The sequence below is a fragment of the Hippocampus comes genome, unplaced genomic scaffold (assembly GCF_001891065.2).
Source record: "Hippocampus comes isolate QL1 unplaced genomic scaffold, H_comes_QL1_v1.1 scaffold107, whole genome shotgun sequence".
NCBI lineage: Eukaryota > Metazoa > Chordata > Actinopteri > Syngnathiformes > Syngnathidae > Hippocampus > Hippocampus comes.
Window position 1 is genome coordinate 1,224,664 of NW_017804846.1, and position 16,551 is coordinate 1,241,214.

The 16,551-nt window shown below is 40.7% G+C and overlaps 1 protein-coding gene across 1 annotated transcript in view; it reads left to right on the plus strand.

Moving 5' to 3' along the window:
- The window catches only part of LOC109519998 (uncharacterized), a 22,357-nt gene extending 10,339 nt beyond the window's left edge, over positions 1-12,018 (plus strand). Inside the window, exons 3-5 of the mRNA XM_019876923.1 lie at positions 4,542-4,668; positions 7,759-8,616; positions 10,361-12,018. Of these exons, the coding sequence (XP_019732482.1) occupies positions 4,542-4,668; positions 7,759-8,616; positions 10,361-10,919 (1,544 nt within the window). The 3' untranslated portion in view covers positions 10,920-12,018. The remainder of the gene's footprint in view (positions 1-4,541; positions 4,669-7,758; positions 8,617-10,360) is intronic.
- Positions 12,019-16,551: the final 4,533 nt, after the last annotated feature.

Genomic DNA, 16,551 nt, shown 5'->3' on the forward strand with positions numbered 1-16,551 from the left:
TTTGCGGAGAGGGGCGTCGCCCTCATCAGCGCGTTCTGCGGCGCCTTTACGCGCGACGAGGAACAGCGACAGCACCTTCTGCAGGTCGTGGAGCGACACCGGGCGTTGCACCCGTGCGCGAAGTAGGCATGGGATGGCACGCACGGCGGATTTCGTTTTTTTTTGCGGTCTAACAGTGTCACTAGTGTTGATGGCCATTATAGACAGATGGACAGATAGATAGATGGACCAGTTAACATGGACCAACAATCTCACCAGTGTTGCAGGATCACCACGGTTGCCTTTTTTGCAATACATGCGTTCCTGTCTTCCGTCTTTGAATTATTGCAAGTGCGAACTGAGCAAAACAAAATCCTTACTGTACGGGAGAAACCGTACTACCATTCAGCCCCGTAACATTCTTTCCATAGGGGAAACTTTGGTCGCTCTGCGGGACGGGATAAAATTATCCGATCGGAATAAAATTTTGCACACATCCTTGTGTCATAGTATCGACAAGATTTCCGACCCGGCCCGACGAATCCGACAAACTTTTCCAAAATGGACCACCCTAGTAAGTATGCTTCTCACTGTCATAATAGCCTTCTGGGGAAACGACAATGTGGCCCGCGGTGAAAATTAGTTTCACACCCTGGTCTAGTGTGAACTCTAATCCATCTCTCAGGGATTGTGCCTGAAAAAGACAGAGAATAAATGAATATAGGTTGTGTGAATGGGTGTTTGGAATTGAATCAGCATTAGGATTTTTTTTTTAATGTCATTGGGATGCATTGTGACAAAGAATGCACTAACCCCTTGCGGTGATACTGTATGTGATTTTTTTGGAATCATGTTACAATGGAGATAAATGTCTGCTGAATTCCAGGAAACTTTTAATGGGAAGTTTAGCTTAGGATCTGTTTATCATATAAAAAAAAAAAAAAAAAAAATGATGAAATCAGCACTCTATTGTTGGTCCAATGTTTGCACCTCTTGGCTCTCAAGGCTGATTTTGAATCAGTTGTCATCGCTTCCTGTGCAGTTCAAAGTTCACTTTCGAGCAGTGGTCCCCAACCCTCGGGTCATTTGGTGCCGGGCCGCACAGAAAGACTAAATAACTTAACATTACTTCTGTTTCATTCATTTCGGAATCTGAAAGATGTTATGTTAAATTACTGGATTCTCTGTTATATCCATCAACAGTAAGTCACTCCTGACGCAGGTGAAGGTGGCGCTTCTCGGAAACGTGATATGTGACCGCTAAAATGAAACCCAAGAGCGAGCAAAATGAGTAAAAAAACAAACGTCTTTGGAAAGTTCCTTTGGGAAGGGGAAAAGGCCCAGCCAGGAGACAAAAGAGGAGCCTTCGACTTCCAAGAAAAAGAAGGCTACATTTAATCAGACAGTATCAGGAGTCCTACTTAAGATACGGATTTATCGCATTCGGAGATTCCCACGCACCAAGCCCACTTTGCATAACATGCGGCGATGGTGAGTCGTATTTTTCATGCGCTTTGTATTTGCGATGTATCTTATTTTGAAGGCACGTTTAAATGTTACCATAGCGACCAGAGAGTGTTGAGGCCAGATCGGACGTCTCGTGTGATCCGTGTTTATTATTATATCACCGTTTTCATGCAGGTCATATCATATTATTTTGTTGTACCTGTATTTAGCCTTAAAGGCTGAAAATATTGTCTGACATTAAATCGGTCCGTGCAGCAAAAAAGGTTGTGGACTGCTGCTTTAGAGCATGTTAAAAACGGGGTGTGTTGTTTTCTTTATTGATTTGAGAAAAGCTTGCTGGTTCGATCAACCGACCTAATAAGTTGCATTGCCACACAATGCACTTTGTTGCAAAAGTGTCACAAAACACAGGATTGAAATTTCGCCTCTTAGGTCATAAACATAATCAGGAATGGAAAACAGGTCAGGTTCTCCAATTACAATTTGTGTCAGCTCTGCCTCAGCTACCTTCATTGCCTGGAGCGGAGTCATTTGTCTCATAAATGTGACCCAGAATAGCAAAATGAGTCACAGTGAAGACATTAGTTGCTAGCATCACCCCTCCTCCCCCCACTAAAAACAACAAAAAAAAACCAACCCAAAATACAAAAGAATGACCTCCGTTTTCCAATGACATTGGATATCAAATATTAGGCTAGGTTACTCATTACATCATTATGACCGTACTCATTCCATGACCACATATATGCAAAGGTAGATGTGACACTCCTGTTTTGAGCTGCATGTCTATTTTAGTACTCAAACGAATGGCAATGCACCAATCAGAGGGCAATATTTTGGGGTCATTAACTCTCAGGGCTTCATTTGTGTAGAAGGCGCACATCCCCTTGGTCTAAGAAATGACGCATCTAGATTTTCATGCAGGTCTTCCTTGAGTGTGTCTGGGCATTGGGCAGACCACAGATTGAGGGCATTTTCTTTTTGATGCACCGGGCAACTCTAACAAACATGGTGGCTGAAAGTTGACTGAACATTAGCCCACCTGAAAGCCATCTCCTGAATGGAGTCCAGCGACTGCGTTCATGCTTCCACAATGTCGGCCATGCACCTCTCCTGAGCTGAATTTAAAGAAAATGAGTGGAGCTGCTTCCACTGGCCGTGAAGCAAGTTGGCTATGTTCACTCCCACAATGGCGCAAATGCCGTTTTTCTACTCTCCAAAGGAAAGAAAAGTCCACCCATGTGCACAGTTAGGCTGCACTTTGTGCTAGACCTATGCTTGGCATGAAATTAGGGTCCACTGTGTACCGTACCGCCACTATTTTTGACATGATCCCATTGACTAGCTAGTACTGTATGTGGTCAAACCTCAAAACGTGTTGATTCGAAATGTTGTTGTTCTTTAAATGCACTTCCGTGCTTACTGTTGAATGTGCCGCGAACTGGGTTGTATTTAGACATCTACAGTTGTAGTTGTGTGCAGTTGATCTGATTTGGATTGGTTCCTTTTCCCATTAACCACCCCAACCCCTAAAAAGTTCCTCACACTGCGCACTCATTCAGTGATTTCAGATGTTTTGTATTTAGAACGAATCGGTGCAATCCATTTCGCTCATTGTGAGGTAATGTGTATCTGTAGCTTTAGTTTGAACTATTGAGCAATGACATCACCTCCGAGTTATGTCGAAAAATTACATGTCTTGATATTTGCTGGAGCCGATAATGGGCTCAGTGGCGCTTGTGTGAGGACTGAAGTGTGTACTGTTTTTCTGCGCCTGTTGTGTCAGTAGCATGTCTGCATCTTCTATTTGAATGTATATGTGTGTGTGTGTGTGTGTGTGTGTGTGTGTGTGTGTGTGTGTGTGTGTGTGTGTGTGTGTGTGTGGTTACCTGATGAGTAACTCTTTTTGAAATTACCAGTTCCTCCACATTAATTCCCAAATATCCATATAATTAATTAACTAAATAACTAGTTCTGGGCACAAGTTCGCTCATGCTGCTGAATGAAGAAAGAACTTTTTCTCTATTGTTTAATGTAGTGGTGTGGAGTTGAAAAGCTTAACTGTTTAATGTCATTAAGGGAAGGAATAAAACATTACAAATTTTCTTCATGTTTATATATAATGGTTGGAACAAGCTTCTGCACGGTGGATAAGTGAGGATAAGTGGATTAGATAATGGATGGCTGGATGTTTGCACTGTTATTTGTGGACAAACCATCTCATTGTGATACCGAAAGGAAAAATACAGCACTGCATCGCATAGAGAATAAACAGTAATTAGGAGGGAAAAAAAGTAGCAATGTGAACATGGGACAGTCTCTTTTGGGTAAATTATACATACATTTTAAGTGGTTATTCGTCTATGTGTGCCCTGCGATTGGCCGGCAACCAGTTCAGGGTATACCCCCCCGACTACCCGAGGTCAGCTGGGATAGGCGCCCCCTGTGAAGATACGCGGATTAGAAAATGGATGGATGGATGTGTTTGAATGGTGTCAATGACAATATTCTAGTCAAAATTGTAAGATACCTTTGTGATCTCTGCTATGCTTGCGAGTGTCATTAACTTGTGAGTTTGTGTGAAGAACAGTCCGTGAGTTGCCATGTATATGAAATGCGCTATATAAATAATGCTACCTTGCCTTGTCTGTTAAGTGTGTTATCCCAAAACATATACGCATCCGGTCATTAATGTCAGATCATGTAAACATTTCCTTTAAAAATTGAATCTTTTTTTTATTTTTTATTTTTTTTTAAATCCAGCTCTTCTGAAGTCAAACAATCAGTGTCGGTTTCCAAATCGCTCCTTTTGTTTGACGATATAACTTCATCTTTTATGAATCTTGCATTAATATTTTAGATTGGTGGTGTGAATAATGTAAATTCAATGTTACAGAATATGTGGTGGTGATAGCCCCTACAAATGATCTCGTTCTTTCTCATCACGATGTAGACTCCATTCCAGGAACACAAAAAGAAAAGTCAGAAATCTACATGACAACTGCTCATGTAATACTGTACTGTGATAAAATGCAGTATCCAAAAGCTCTCCTCGTGCTCTTGTTTAATGAAACTAAATGTGTGCTGTTTTCTAGGAGTGGGGAGCAGGTCCCAGGTCAGTCTTGAGTTCAGCTCCATGGTATTGCCAGTTACTGACACAGACAAAGACACTGTCGGCTGGTCATTAAAATCTCCTGCTGGGACGTCCACTGTGGGCACAAGGTTAGTGGCAGTGTCAATGTGATAAATTAATTGTCGTCGGTGTTGGGCAAGTTACTTCCAAAATCACTTTACTTGGTGTTACCTTCTGTGTAGAGTAATAAGCTACTGATTTCTTTTACGTTGGTTTTTTTTTTTTTTCAGTCTGTGATTAATTGATTTATTAATGCATTTGACATTTGGCAATCAACTATTAAAGTTAACTGATTTTAATGAAGCTCTTTTTATATGAAGTGTGGGGTATAATGTAAATATTTTGGCTCCATGGTGGCAGATCATTGCCTTTGATTCATATTTGTACCAAAAACAAGATTTTTATTTTAATATAAATATTGGAACTGAAATTTGGTCCAATAAAGAATCCCAGACTGTAGAGCATAAATAAAATAATCCACATACTCAAATTAATTTCTCCACGGGGAAAAATAAGTTTTAAATTGTCAATAATAGCTAAGTAAAAACGTACAATAATAAAATGATGGATCGATAGATCGGAAATATGTAATAAAAGAAAAAATATATTTTGATAAAGAGAGACCTGACCCTCAGTCTTTTTCATGAAAAAAAGGCACAATTCAAAGTTTACCAAGTTGTAATTCTCTTCACTATATAGAAACAAAGGTTCACGGTGAATGGTATGAACAAATGGAAATGATAAACGAGAACATAAGACTCTTATGGAATGGTGCATAACGTAGATTGTCAGATTGGATTTGCAATAGCATGACATCAGCGGCCTTTCGCCCAGAGGCAGTCTGATTTGCATTTGTTAGCTAATAGCCAATCAGAGTGAGCCATTTTGCATACTGCGATTGTTGGCCAATTCATTCAAATCATACCTTCTGATTGGACGCCCTCAAAAGAGCATCAAACAGCTGCAGCACAGTCATAACTTTGCAATTCGTGTTCTGACCAGAATAAAGACATCAAACTAAAAGCTTTACACCGGCTACAAATCAGTTTGTAGACTCGATTTTTAAATTCTTCGACTGGTTTTAAATCACTGGATGGTTTGGGTCCTGAACATATTAAAGAAGTGCTGATTGAATATAACCCAGTCGAGCTCTGAGATCTGCAGTCCTGGGTCAATTAGTGGAGTATCGAGTTCAAAGTAAACATAGTGAAGCTCAATTTTGTTGTTATGCTGCACACTAATCGAATAAACAGCCAACAGAAGGGAAGTTAGCCCTGAGTATAAATGCTTTAAAATCCAGGTTAAAAACTCTTTTTTCCCCACTCCTACCTTTGATTCAGGTCTTCAAAATATTTTACAATGATGTTTTTCTTTTTAGTTCAGGATATTTCTATACTTTTAAATGGTTTTCTGTAAATGTGTTTAAATGGTGTTGCTGTGCTTTCTTTTAGTACTTTTTCCAAGGCGATTTTGTTTTGTCTGTGTCATTGTATGTTCTGTTTGTAAACGCTTGGAGGTGTTTGTAAATGCTTGCTGTCCGTTGTGTCTTTGCTTATGTGAATCACATTGAGTTGCCTTGTGTGTGAAATGTGCTATATATAAATAAAGTTGTCTTGCCTCTCCATAAAGCACAATGACTCTTGATTTGTCAAAATTCTAAACGCTGCTTTTTATTTCGGTTTCTTCCCGCTTGTATTGCGACTGTGTTTTGCATTTTATTTCATCAAACTATGACCAGATGTGAGCAATTCCTCCTTCATTGCTCATTCGCCAGCGGCCGTCCCGCCAGTCCGCCATCAACAGTCTGTCATTATTTCAGGCCTGCAAGGTGTCATTTTAAATTTCTAGGAATGTCCCAAAATGTGGCAAAATATGTATAAAGGAGTATTCGAGGCCAGTCTTCAGCTTGTCATCCTGATTTCAACCCCGGTTTCAATAAAATTATTATTCACTCTAATTTGTTAAATTACAGTGAAGTAAAAACCTGTTGAACAGTTTTTCACTGACAGTTCTAAAAAAGCGGTGACGAACTGTAATATAATGATGACGAAAGCGCAGTGAAAATAACGATGACAGAGTGATGGACTGACGACTGACAGACTGAAATAGTTTTGGATCGGTGGGCCGCCCGCTGGCAAATAACGGACCAGCAAAATTTACTGATGCACCCACCACTGCCGTTACCACTGATTGTAATACAGCACATGCACAGCTATTGCTTGACATCAATTCAACTGTTTAATAGTTAACAACGGACGAAGCTACTGTTTTTATTTTTTTCTTTATTTTTTGTGTGCATTCTACCTATGAATAAAAATAAGCTTTTGGGAGTTTAATATTTAGTAATTTATGTTTTACCCATGGCTGTCGCTACATGCAACATGTTATAAAATATGAAGATTATGCAAGGTGTCATTTTAAATTTCTAGGAATGTCCAAAATGTGGCAAAATATGTATAAAGGAGTATTCGGGCCTTCGTGAAAAGAGAAATCTATGACTAAGTCATGACAAGTCATAATTTTTCTGAATGAATGTCAAAATTCCCCACAAACATAAGATACCTTAAGAAACGCCATATATTCATCATATTATATGATAAGAGATTTTGCTTAAATTATCGAGCGGAAAAACTGTGATTTCACACCATTCGTTTTTTTTTTCTCGGAAATTGCCACAAATACGCAATCATACTGATGTGCCAAAACATTTTAAAATTTGTGAAGTACTGATCCAACCGTAACTTGAAAAGCTCTTTAATAGTCCTTTTAACGTAGATGTAAGATGTACACTATGTTCATGCTCATAATTATTTATGATAATTATTGAAAGCCTCATTGTAAAATTATTCATTTCCCTTTTCAGTACCAATATATATAAAATGTACATTTATATTACATTGTATAGCTTAAAAGCCATACCATGAAATTTTTGTCTTTCATTTCCTTGTTTTGTAGTGGGAGCACCTTTAAATTTTGTATTCAGCCATGATCTGCCAGCAATACGATGCAGTGTTTTTTTTTAAGGAGTTAAATATCAAAATTATGCCTCCATCAAACTTTGGATATCGATCAATGCACATATTGTTTCGGGTATAAAGGCCTGAATAGAGAGTTAAAAATAGAACGGCACAAATGTAATGGCATAGTGGTGGTAAGCAATTGTGCAATCTCTCTTCCAGCCCAAATAAAGAGGACAGCTCTCCAGACTCCAACTTAACGCTGGAATCTGACTCCAGTGGCGTCTTTCTCTCATTATCCACTCAGAGCCAGGAGGGGGCTGGCTCTGACAGCGACCAGCCAATCAGTGGCTCTGACCTTGGCAGCAGCAACACATCATTGGACAAGGAAGGGGACGATGGAGGTTTCAAGGAATGGGGCAGGGAGGAGAGTGCTGAACTCCAGTGGTGCTACCCCTCGCTGCTCAGCACCTCCTCTCATGAAGACGTTGAAGGAAATAAGGACAACGCTGAGGATATTTGTGGCTCGAGAGGGAGAAATGAAACAAGAGGGAAAGACGGAGATGGATGGAGGGATGAAATGGGAGGGGGACTATTTTCAAGCTATAAGTCCACACTGGACCAATCAGACACAAGTCAGTGTGAAGCAATGCGACCGAGAAGAAAAGTTACCATCATGGCAAATGACCCCTTCCTTCCGCCATCTCCATTGAAGCAGCCAATCAAACACCTGATAGATCCGTATCATAAGCCAATTAGAAGCTCAGGACTGGACAGTAGTGACATTGATCCATTTGTCCAACCAGATAGCTTTGTTTATCTTGCTGTGTCAGCAAGACCCGGCCCCCATGGAGAGATCTCCACAGTTACAGATTACTCCACTCAAGACATAAAGCGACACCTTGACCATAAGAAAGCACATTTTGAGCATTCCAACCTGGAATCCGATGCCAGGCCGTCTCACCTTGCCCCCCGGAAACCAGAAGAAGGAGATTTTTTATGTACTGACAGTTTTGTATACCTAGCTGCTCCAGATTGCCTCCTCTTAGGCCCTGAAGGATCAACATCATACAGTGGCAGGTAGGTTTTTTTATTGTGAAAGGTCCTATGCTACACTTAGAGTAAATATATATGTTCTATGTTGGCGGCTCGGTGGTCGAGTGGTTAGCGCGTCGACCTCACAGGGCAGAGGTTTGATACCAGGCTCCAGCCTTCCTTTATGGAGTTTGCATGTTCTCTCCGTGCCTGCGTGGGTTTTCAAAGCATGGTAGGTTGAGTGAACATTCTAAATTGTCCCTATTTGTGATCATCAAAACGAATGGTTGTTCATCTCTGTGTGCCCTGCGATTGGCTGGCAACCGGTTCAGTATGTCGTCACCCGCCTACTGCCCGAAGACAGCTGGGATAGGCTCCAGCACGCCCCGCGGCCCTTGTGAGGATAAAGCGGATTAGAAAATGAATGGATGGATGTTTTATGTCCCTTTATCGGGTTGCAAGATAATTTGAAGTGGAAAAGCTCAGGGTGTCCTTTTTCAAGCTATTCCAGTTGGTCAAACATGCCTGGCACTTCTGACGGCTGGATTTCTTATCCATATGTAAATTGGCAATGATTGGATCATTGTTATCCTCAATTTGAATGTGGAAAATAGCTTTTCTCTATTTAGTAGCTGGTGATAGCTGGGCGTCTTGTAGCGGCCATGTCAGGTCTTATTTTCATTGTGAATCTGAATTTATCTAGCTTTGGTGACTCACACTAGCACAATGAGCTATTTGACACCCTAAATGGCCTGTATAAGTATGTGAGACTTCAGAAACAAAACACTGCAGGTAATCACAATGAATCCTGGATATCATTAAAAGATAGTCAGTAATATCCAGTGAAGAAGCCTGTTCATATCGAAAGGGCTTCAAGAGGCTCGCTTGACAGTAACCAGCGTGTTGCTCGTATACATTTTGGCAATAATGCAACAATGACCACAAGCTTTACTATTTTATCCTTAGGTACATTATAAATTACAAATTGAATTAAGTACTGTTGTAGAACAAAATATATGTATAATTTAGTTACTGAATCTGTAAGGTTTTGCTTGCTTAAAACCTGGATATGTATTTTTAGCATGCGTGTAAGCAAAGGGTCCAACAAGTCCTCGAGTATTTCATCATGTTTCAATAAAATGCTGCACATTTAGTTATGGTCTGTATTGTTAGAATTAGGCCATGCGATTGGCTCACAACCAGCTAAAGGTGTACCCCGCCGACAGCTGGGATAGGCTCCAGCATGACCGCTGGATGGATGTATTATGAGTCACTGTCAATCTTGACTTCATATGTAACTACAGTATGCCAATTGCCATTTTTTTCAGCCTCTTGGCCTTCACATGCAATTTTATCCGGAAATTGCATTCTCTAGTTACTATGAAAATTAAAAATATTTTCAAACCACTTTTTGCTTATTTCATCAAAATATGTTTATCTATTCATTCAGGTAAAAATTCATTTGTAAATCATCTCAGAAGCCCTATTACACTGCTTTTATCTTTCGTCATTTTCCGTCAGCGGTGGCCACTGAAAGTCATGTTTTTTTTTAAAACTTGCAATATTTATTTAGTTTAGTTTTGTTTTGTTTTGGGTTTTTTTGCACGGCATGCTCATCCACATGCAACTCTTCCAGCACCGTTTGCATCTCCAAAGGTGTGTTGACCATCACCTCAATATGCGAGAGCTGCAAAAAAGACCAGAAAAAGTGTACCACTACCCGAGCAGTGCCCCGAGTTCATTGTACAAATACAAATTTCTGCATGTTTCTTTTTGTTTTTTTTTCCAGGGAGTCAGACTCTGAAAGTTCTGGCTCTGAGCCCGTTGATGAGTCTATATTGGGTTGCAGTTCAGTGGCAGGTGACAGCGACTGGGACTCGGACCTGTCTGATTCGGGTCCCAGTCGCCCTTCCAAAGTTGCAGCTGCAGCGGCTAAATCTGCTGGGTTAGCCCGGCCCAAAAGACTGCCAGCAGAACCGCGTTGGGATTCATTTGGAGAAATCACAGAACCTGAGGTGCTGGACGAGCCCTTCATTGAACAAGACCACAGCAGCAAAGGGAGCAAGCTTCCCATCGGATCGACAAACTTGGATAATCAACCTGCTGAAGCAACGGCGACGACAACAGCTGAGCAATCGTCATCAACCAAGAAGGTTACCTGGCAGTTCAAACCAGCCCAGAGGTCAGTCTGCACTGGAAGTAGGAAAGAGAAGGAGAAGGAAATGACATCATTTTCATCATCGTCAGAGGCCAGGATAACCGAACGTTGTCGACGTGAGGAGCATCAACCTCCCCATTCATCTTCATCGTCTTTAACATCATCCCCATCCTCCTCCTCTTCTGGTTGAACAAAGCAGTTATTGCCTGGGTCTCTGTGGGAAGCTTTCAACACATAAACTGAGTTGGTTCCAAAAAAAGGTAGAGAAGTTCTTCAACTTTCTCTGTAGAATCCGATGGCTTGAACAGTCCAAGCCTATTTTTTTTCTGTTATCTTTTAATCTTGCAGCTAGCTTTTGCCATTGCCTTCTTGCCACATAAAGATGCATAAATGCTAACCAAATGAGCTTACCTGACGGTATGTAATGAATTTTAGTCAAAAGACTCTGAGAGACTGTGAGGAAATGTAGTCAGTTACGGTTTATACTGGGAGAAATGAACAGTAAAATAAAATGATACCTATGGATGATTTACAGAATACAGGTTGGCCTATTGCACACATTTTCATAATATTTTGTATTATGTTGAATGTACTGTACATAAACGATTACAAGAACAATGTACTCCAGAATAAACTCAAAACAATATTATATACAGTATATAATATTTGGCATGATCCTTCACCATTAAATGGTAGGTGGGATTGGAAACAGAGTGCTGGAATCTAAAAATCTAACAATTTAACATGATTGCGGCCTTTATATTGAATATTTTCATTTTTCTTTCCCAAACGCCACAATATATGGATGTATTTAACCAACAAACCTTTAAGAATTGACTGAGGTCAAGCTAAAGTGTACAGTGTATTTTATTTAACATTGCAGTGCATTTAACTGTGTGGGACCGATATATTTTCACCATTGAGATAAGAGCGTAGTATTCTATATACATAGAATGGGATCAATATGCAGACATGGAAAATATTGGAAGGATTTGTTCCCATTTCTTTTCTGGCCTGAAAATGTGAATGTATTCATAATTGAGCGATGTGCTTAGAGATCCACGCTATATTCTACGTGAAGTGTGTTTCCTGAGTGATTTGTGTGCTATAGCCGACTGTAGTTGATGATAAGTTTAATTTTCTTCAATGCTGCTTTCACCTCAGTAGAGCTATTGCAATTACTACGAGACATAATCCGAGATCAGGATTTAGTTCAGGGGCCACATGCACCCCAGTTTGATCTCAAGTCAGCTGGACCAGTATATTCTTGGCCTTAAAAAAAAATATATATATATCTATATCTATATATACATATATATATATATATATAGATATATATAAAGAGAGAGAGAGAGAGAGAGAGAGAGAGAGAGAGAGAGAGAGAGAATTCACATTTTTTTCTCTTCTTTGGTGCAAATAAGTACATTTGGATATTCATGTATTATTATTGATTATCTTGTTGCAAATCTTGTTTAAGATCCTATGATTGATTTCAAATTTCTTGCAATATCAACAGTGTTATTATTCTGTGTTTTTATTTGTATATGTTGTGTAACTTACAGCTCACATTGGATCGACATACTGTATGTACCTTTTCATAAAGGAATTTAGGATCTAGAAATCCTTCCAAACTGGAATGCATTTCCACTTTTACTTGGAGATCTGGACAACCTCAGCTGACTCATTACACCGTACAAAGTAAAATAAAAACGTTTCAGAGTGAGTATGTACTTGTCCCTTTGCCTTGTAAATGTCAACGCAAAATTACATGCAAGTTTGTAGCAATGCACGGGAAAAAAAACAAAAAATACATCCCAGTCACCATACTGATCACCAAACACACATGTGGAGGTCTGTGGAGTGGCTGTGTAGTTTTTTAACAGGTTGTAAAAAGAATTTGAGAGGGTGAGAGGATACTCGAGGAGGGGAGGCAAAGTATGTTTTTGCTACTCGATGAAGGGTAATGGAAGCTTGACTCAGAAAGGGAGGGAATATTGATGAACAAGAGTATGATTTCATGCCCAGGAGAACTACAGCTACATTATTTGGCTCAGTGTTGTTGATGGAGAAGTACAGAAAAGGTCAGCAGGAGCTGCATTGTATCTTTGTGGATCAAAAGACACAATTAGATCGTGCTTTACGCTAGACAATAATGCTCTAACGGTTAACAGTGCAGAGCAATGATAAGTGTGGCAAGGAGGTGAAGAGGTTGGAATGGTTGGAGGAAAGTGTTAGGTGCGTTGTGTGATGCAAGACAGCTGCACTGAAGGGACAACAGGGAGCAGAGCTTGAGGTTGTGGGAATGAAGAAGTTGAGGTTTTCTTTTGGAGTGGTTTGATAAGATGACAAATTAGCTTTTCGGAGGAACATCCAAGGTTAGATATTTACAAAGTTAGAGAACCAGACTTTGATGGTTTGGACACATCCCGAATAGGGATACTGAGGACATTGAGTATATTGGAGCTGCTTGGCAGGAGAGCGAGAAGAAGCCTTCAAAGAAGGCTGATACATGCAGTTGGGAAGGACATGAGAGTAGAAGATAGATTTGTCAATGGAAAGACCTGGAATGAGACAAGCCAAAAGCAAAGAAGTTTCACCAAACCGACCTTTTATCATCTTTGACTGATGTTTTGCAATATTCCTTTTGTTAAAACATTTCGACGGGAGGTATTCATTTTTACAGACGTGAATTCTTTATGGGTGGCCTGGTAGTCGAGTGGTTAGCACGTTGACTTCACAGTGCAGAGGCACCGGGTTCAATTCCAGCTGCGGTCTTCCTGTGTGGAGTTTGCATGTTCTCCCCATGCTTGCGTGGGTTTTCTCCGGGTCCTCCGGTTTCCTCCCACATTCCAAAAACATGCGTGGCAGTTTAATGGAACACTCTAAATTGTCTCTAGGTGTGAGTGTGCGTTGTTTCTGTGTGCCCTGCGATTGGCTGGCTACCTATTCGTGGTGTCCCCCGCCTACTGCCCGAAGACAGCTGCGATAGGCTCCAGCACCCCCTGCGACCCTCGTGAGGATGAAGCGGTTCGGAAAATGAGTGAATGAATGAATGAATTAGGATTTGGCCCGTCAGTTATTAAGAGACCACATCAATATGATACACAGATCAAGTACTTGACATAATTCTGATTCAAATGTTGGCTCCATTTTATTTGTTTTAGTAGGGCTGTGCCCTTCTTGTGTGAAGCTTGCATGTTCTTTCCGTGCCTGCGTGTGTTTTCTCCGGGTACTCCCGTTTCCCTCCACATTCAAAAAAGCATGGTAGGTTGAGTGAACGTTCTAAATTGTCGCTATTTGTGATCATCAAAACGAATGGTTGTTTGTCTATGTGTGTCCTGCGATTGGCTGGCAACCAGTTCAGGGTGTCCCCCGCTTACTGCTCGGAGAAAGCTGGGATAGGCTCCAGCACGCTCCGCGACCGTTGTGATGATAAAGCGGATCAGAAAATGGATGGATGGATAGTATCCTTCCTACATCCTGATGCCCCCCAACGTATTTTTTAAGGTTGGGGCAGGTGGTCTGTCAGGTTAAGATGGCTTGTTTCTTGCACTGTATCTCCAATGGCTTAGGAGGCATGTGTCTTTCACCCAGCCATGGCTCTCCAAGAAGTCCTGTAGCATTTTTTTGTTTACACTAAAATGCACACACATGCCCCCGCGGACAGACACACACACATGCATGCACGCACGCAGCCTGTGGCACCATCTGTGTTTGAGATACATCGAACCGTATGAGAAGTTATGTCAGTAATGTAGGTCTGTCCATCTATTTAAAGCTTATTAATTAGAGCATTTGAATAAGGCCTCAGAGAGTGAGATTACCTTTATGAATAGTTAATTCATGTGCCAGTTCTGCAACTATCAAGGGAATTGTTGGGCCAGATGACACATTCTGTTTGTCACCGCCTGTAACATTTCACACTCATTGTAAAGAAGAAAGATGGGACATGGAAGATTTCGTTAGTTTGATAAATGTTGAGGAAATTCACTGTACTCTAAATCCATTTTGTCCGGAAATGTTTCTCTCATCTTTTGTCCTCTACGTAATGAGATGATTGGTTTCAGCCTTCATGCTGAACCCAAAGTGGACACAATAACCCATGAGCATGGAAGACCACGTTCAACACTCTGGTAGGACATTTCTGGTATTCGGTCATGCCTTTTGACCTTTTCGAATGCGTTAGCTGTTTGTGAATGCAGAGAAGGGTAGATTCCACCTGAGCCCCTACAGAATCTCCCAGCTCAACTTGAAAAGCTCTTCAAAAGATTCCTGCAGTGGAAAAGGGGCTAATATAACACCTCTCCAAAAAGGCCCTTTACTCAACACTATCTCCGAAACTCTTCATGTGATGTTCAAAATTCTTGGCCTATCGAACCAGACTTGACAGTTTTACAGATTTTGGGAAATTCTGTCACGTTGCTAATTACACATAGCCTACACATTGCGTACTAATGCAATCTGAGATTTCAAAGCCTCTGTCCAGCCATTTACTGATGTTTGTTGTGTTTCATGTAGACTAGAGAGAGCAGGAGAGAGATACAGCCAGACAAAGAGACAGATAGAGAGAAAATTGAAAGGTGGTATTACTGCTTTACAAACTCGCACAAGTGTCGAATCCAGGTGCAGAAAGTAAAAACCCTGCTATACAAAGCAATATACAAAAATTATAGTGTTTGGATATTGTGAATATCGTGGTTGGGTCCTCTTGTAATATATTTATCTGTCAGTTTGATTTTCAATCAGGTCTCGATATTCATAGACGGCGCCGCTGCACTTGAGCATAAAAACCTGCGCATCTTGATTTTAGTGCCGGCGCGAGCCTCGTTTCGCCTGTTTGGAAATGTGTCAAACTGTTGGCATCATGGTGGGCTTTCTGACACACACAGGGGGTGTCTTTTGACATTCGTCCAGCGCATCAGACATTTTTGTGGCTGAAAGTTGAATAAGGTTTACGCCTGCTAGACCCATGTCGAATTTTTGGTGCGGATAGCCGAACGTGATTTGGTAACAACCTGCTTCAAACTCTTAGAATCATAGTGGAAACTCTTCATTGAACACATTATTATCATTTCCATCTTTAATATATATTTAAAATCATCCCTGTGGCTGCGTGGAGGTGTCATACTGACACAAATGATCAGGATGGGAGGCGGTCTCCAAGTGCCAACATCACAACGGCCAACTTGACATCATCCGATAGTGAATGTCTGCTTTTACTTTTTCATCAGTGTACAGTGGTAGCTCTACTTATAAAATTAATTGCTTCTGGAAGAAATTTCTCAACGAGAACATTTTATACATAGAGACACGTTTTCCATGTAAATGCCCTAATTCGTTCCAGGTCCCCCCAAATTCTGACATAAATGTTTCCTAAAGCATAAAAATGCATCGAAATATGTAACAAATACATGTTACAATTAGATTATTGCACAATAAATGAGAGTTGTGCAAAATGTAAAAAAAACAAAGAATAAAGAATAAAAATGATGGTCATTTAACTTTGAACTGCGTTTTTGCCCTCTTTAGTCCATGTTGTCTCTCAGAAGTGGTTTTTGCCTGGCGTTTTGTAAAGAACCGTTACGAGGACATTTGCTTTTGTCGGCTTTTAACAATCCTTCGAAAATGCCGAAGGCAAACATCAGCATAGTGAGCGATCGCCCAACTGGTGAACACTCTTTCTTGATGATTCACATTTACGTAAAACTATCAGGACGCCTCATGGCCCGAGGGGCGAATGACGAGGACGCTGCATAGCCACCTATCTATCGAGCTACACAAATAGACACATATAGTAGAAGTCCTTCTTAGCCAATGGGATG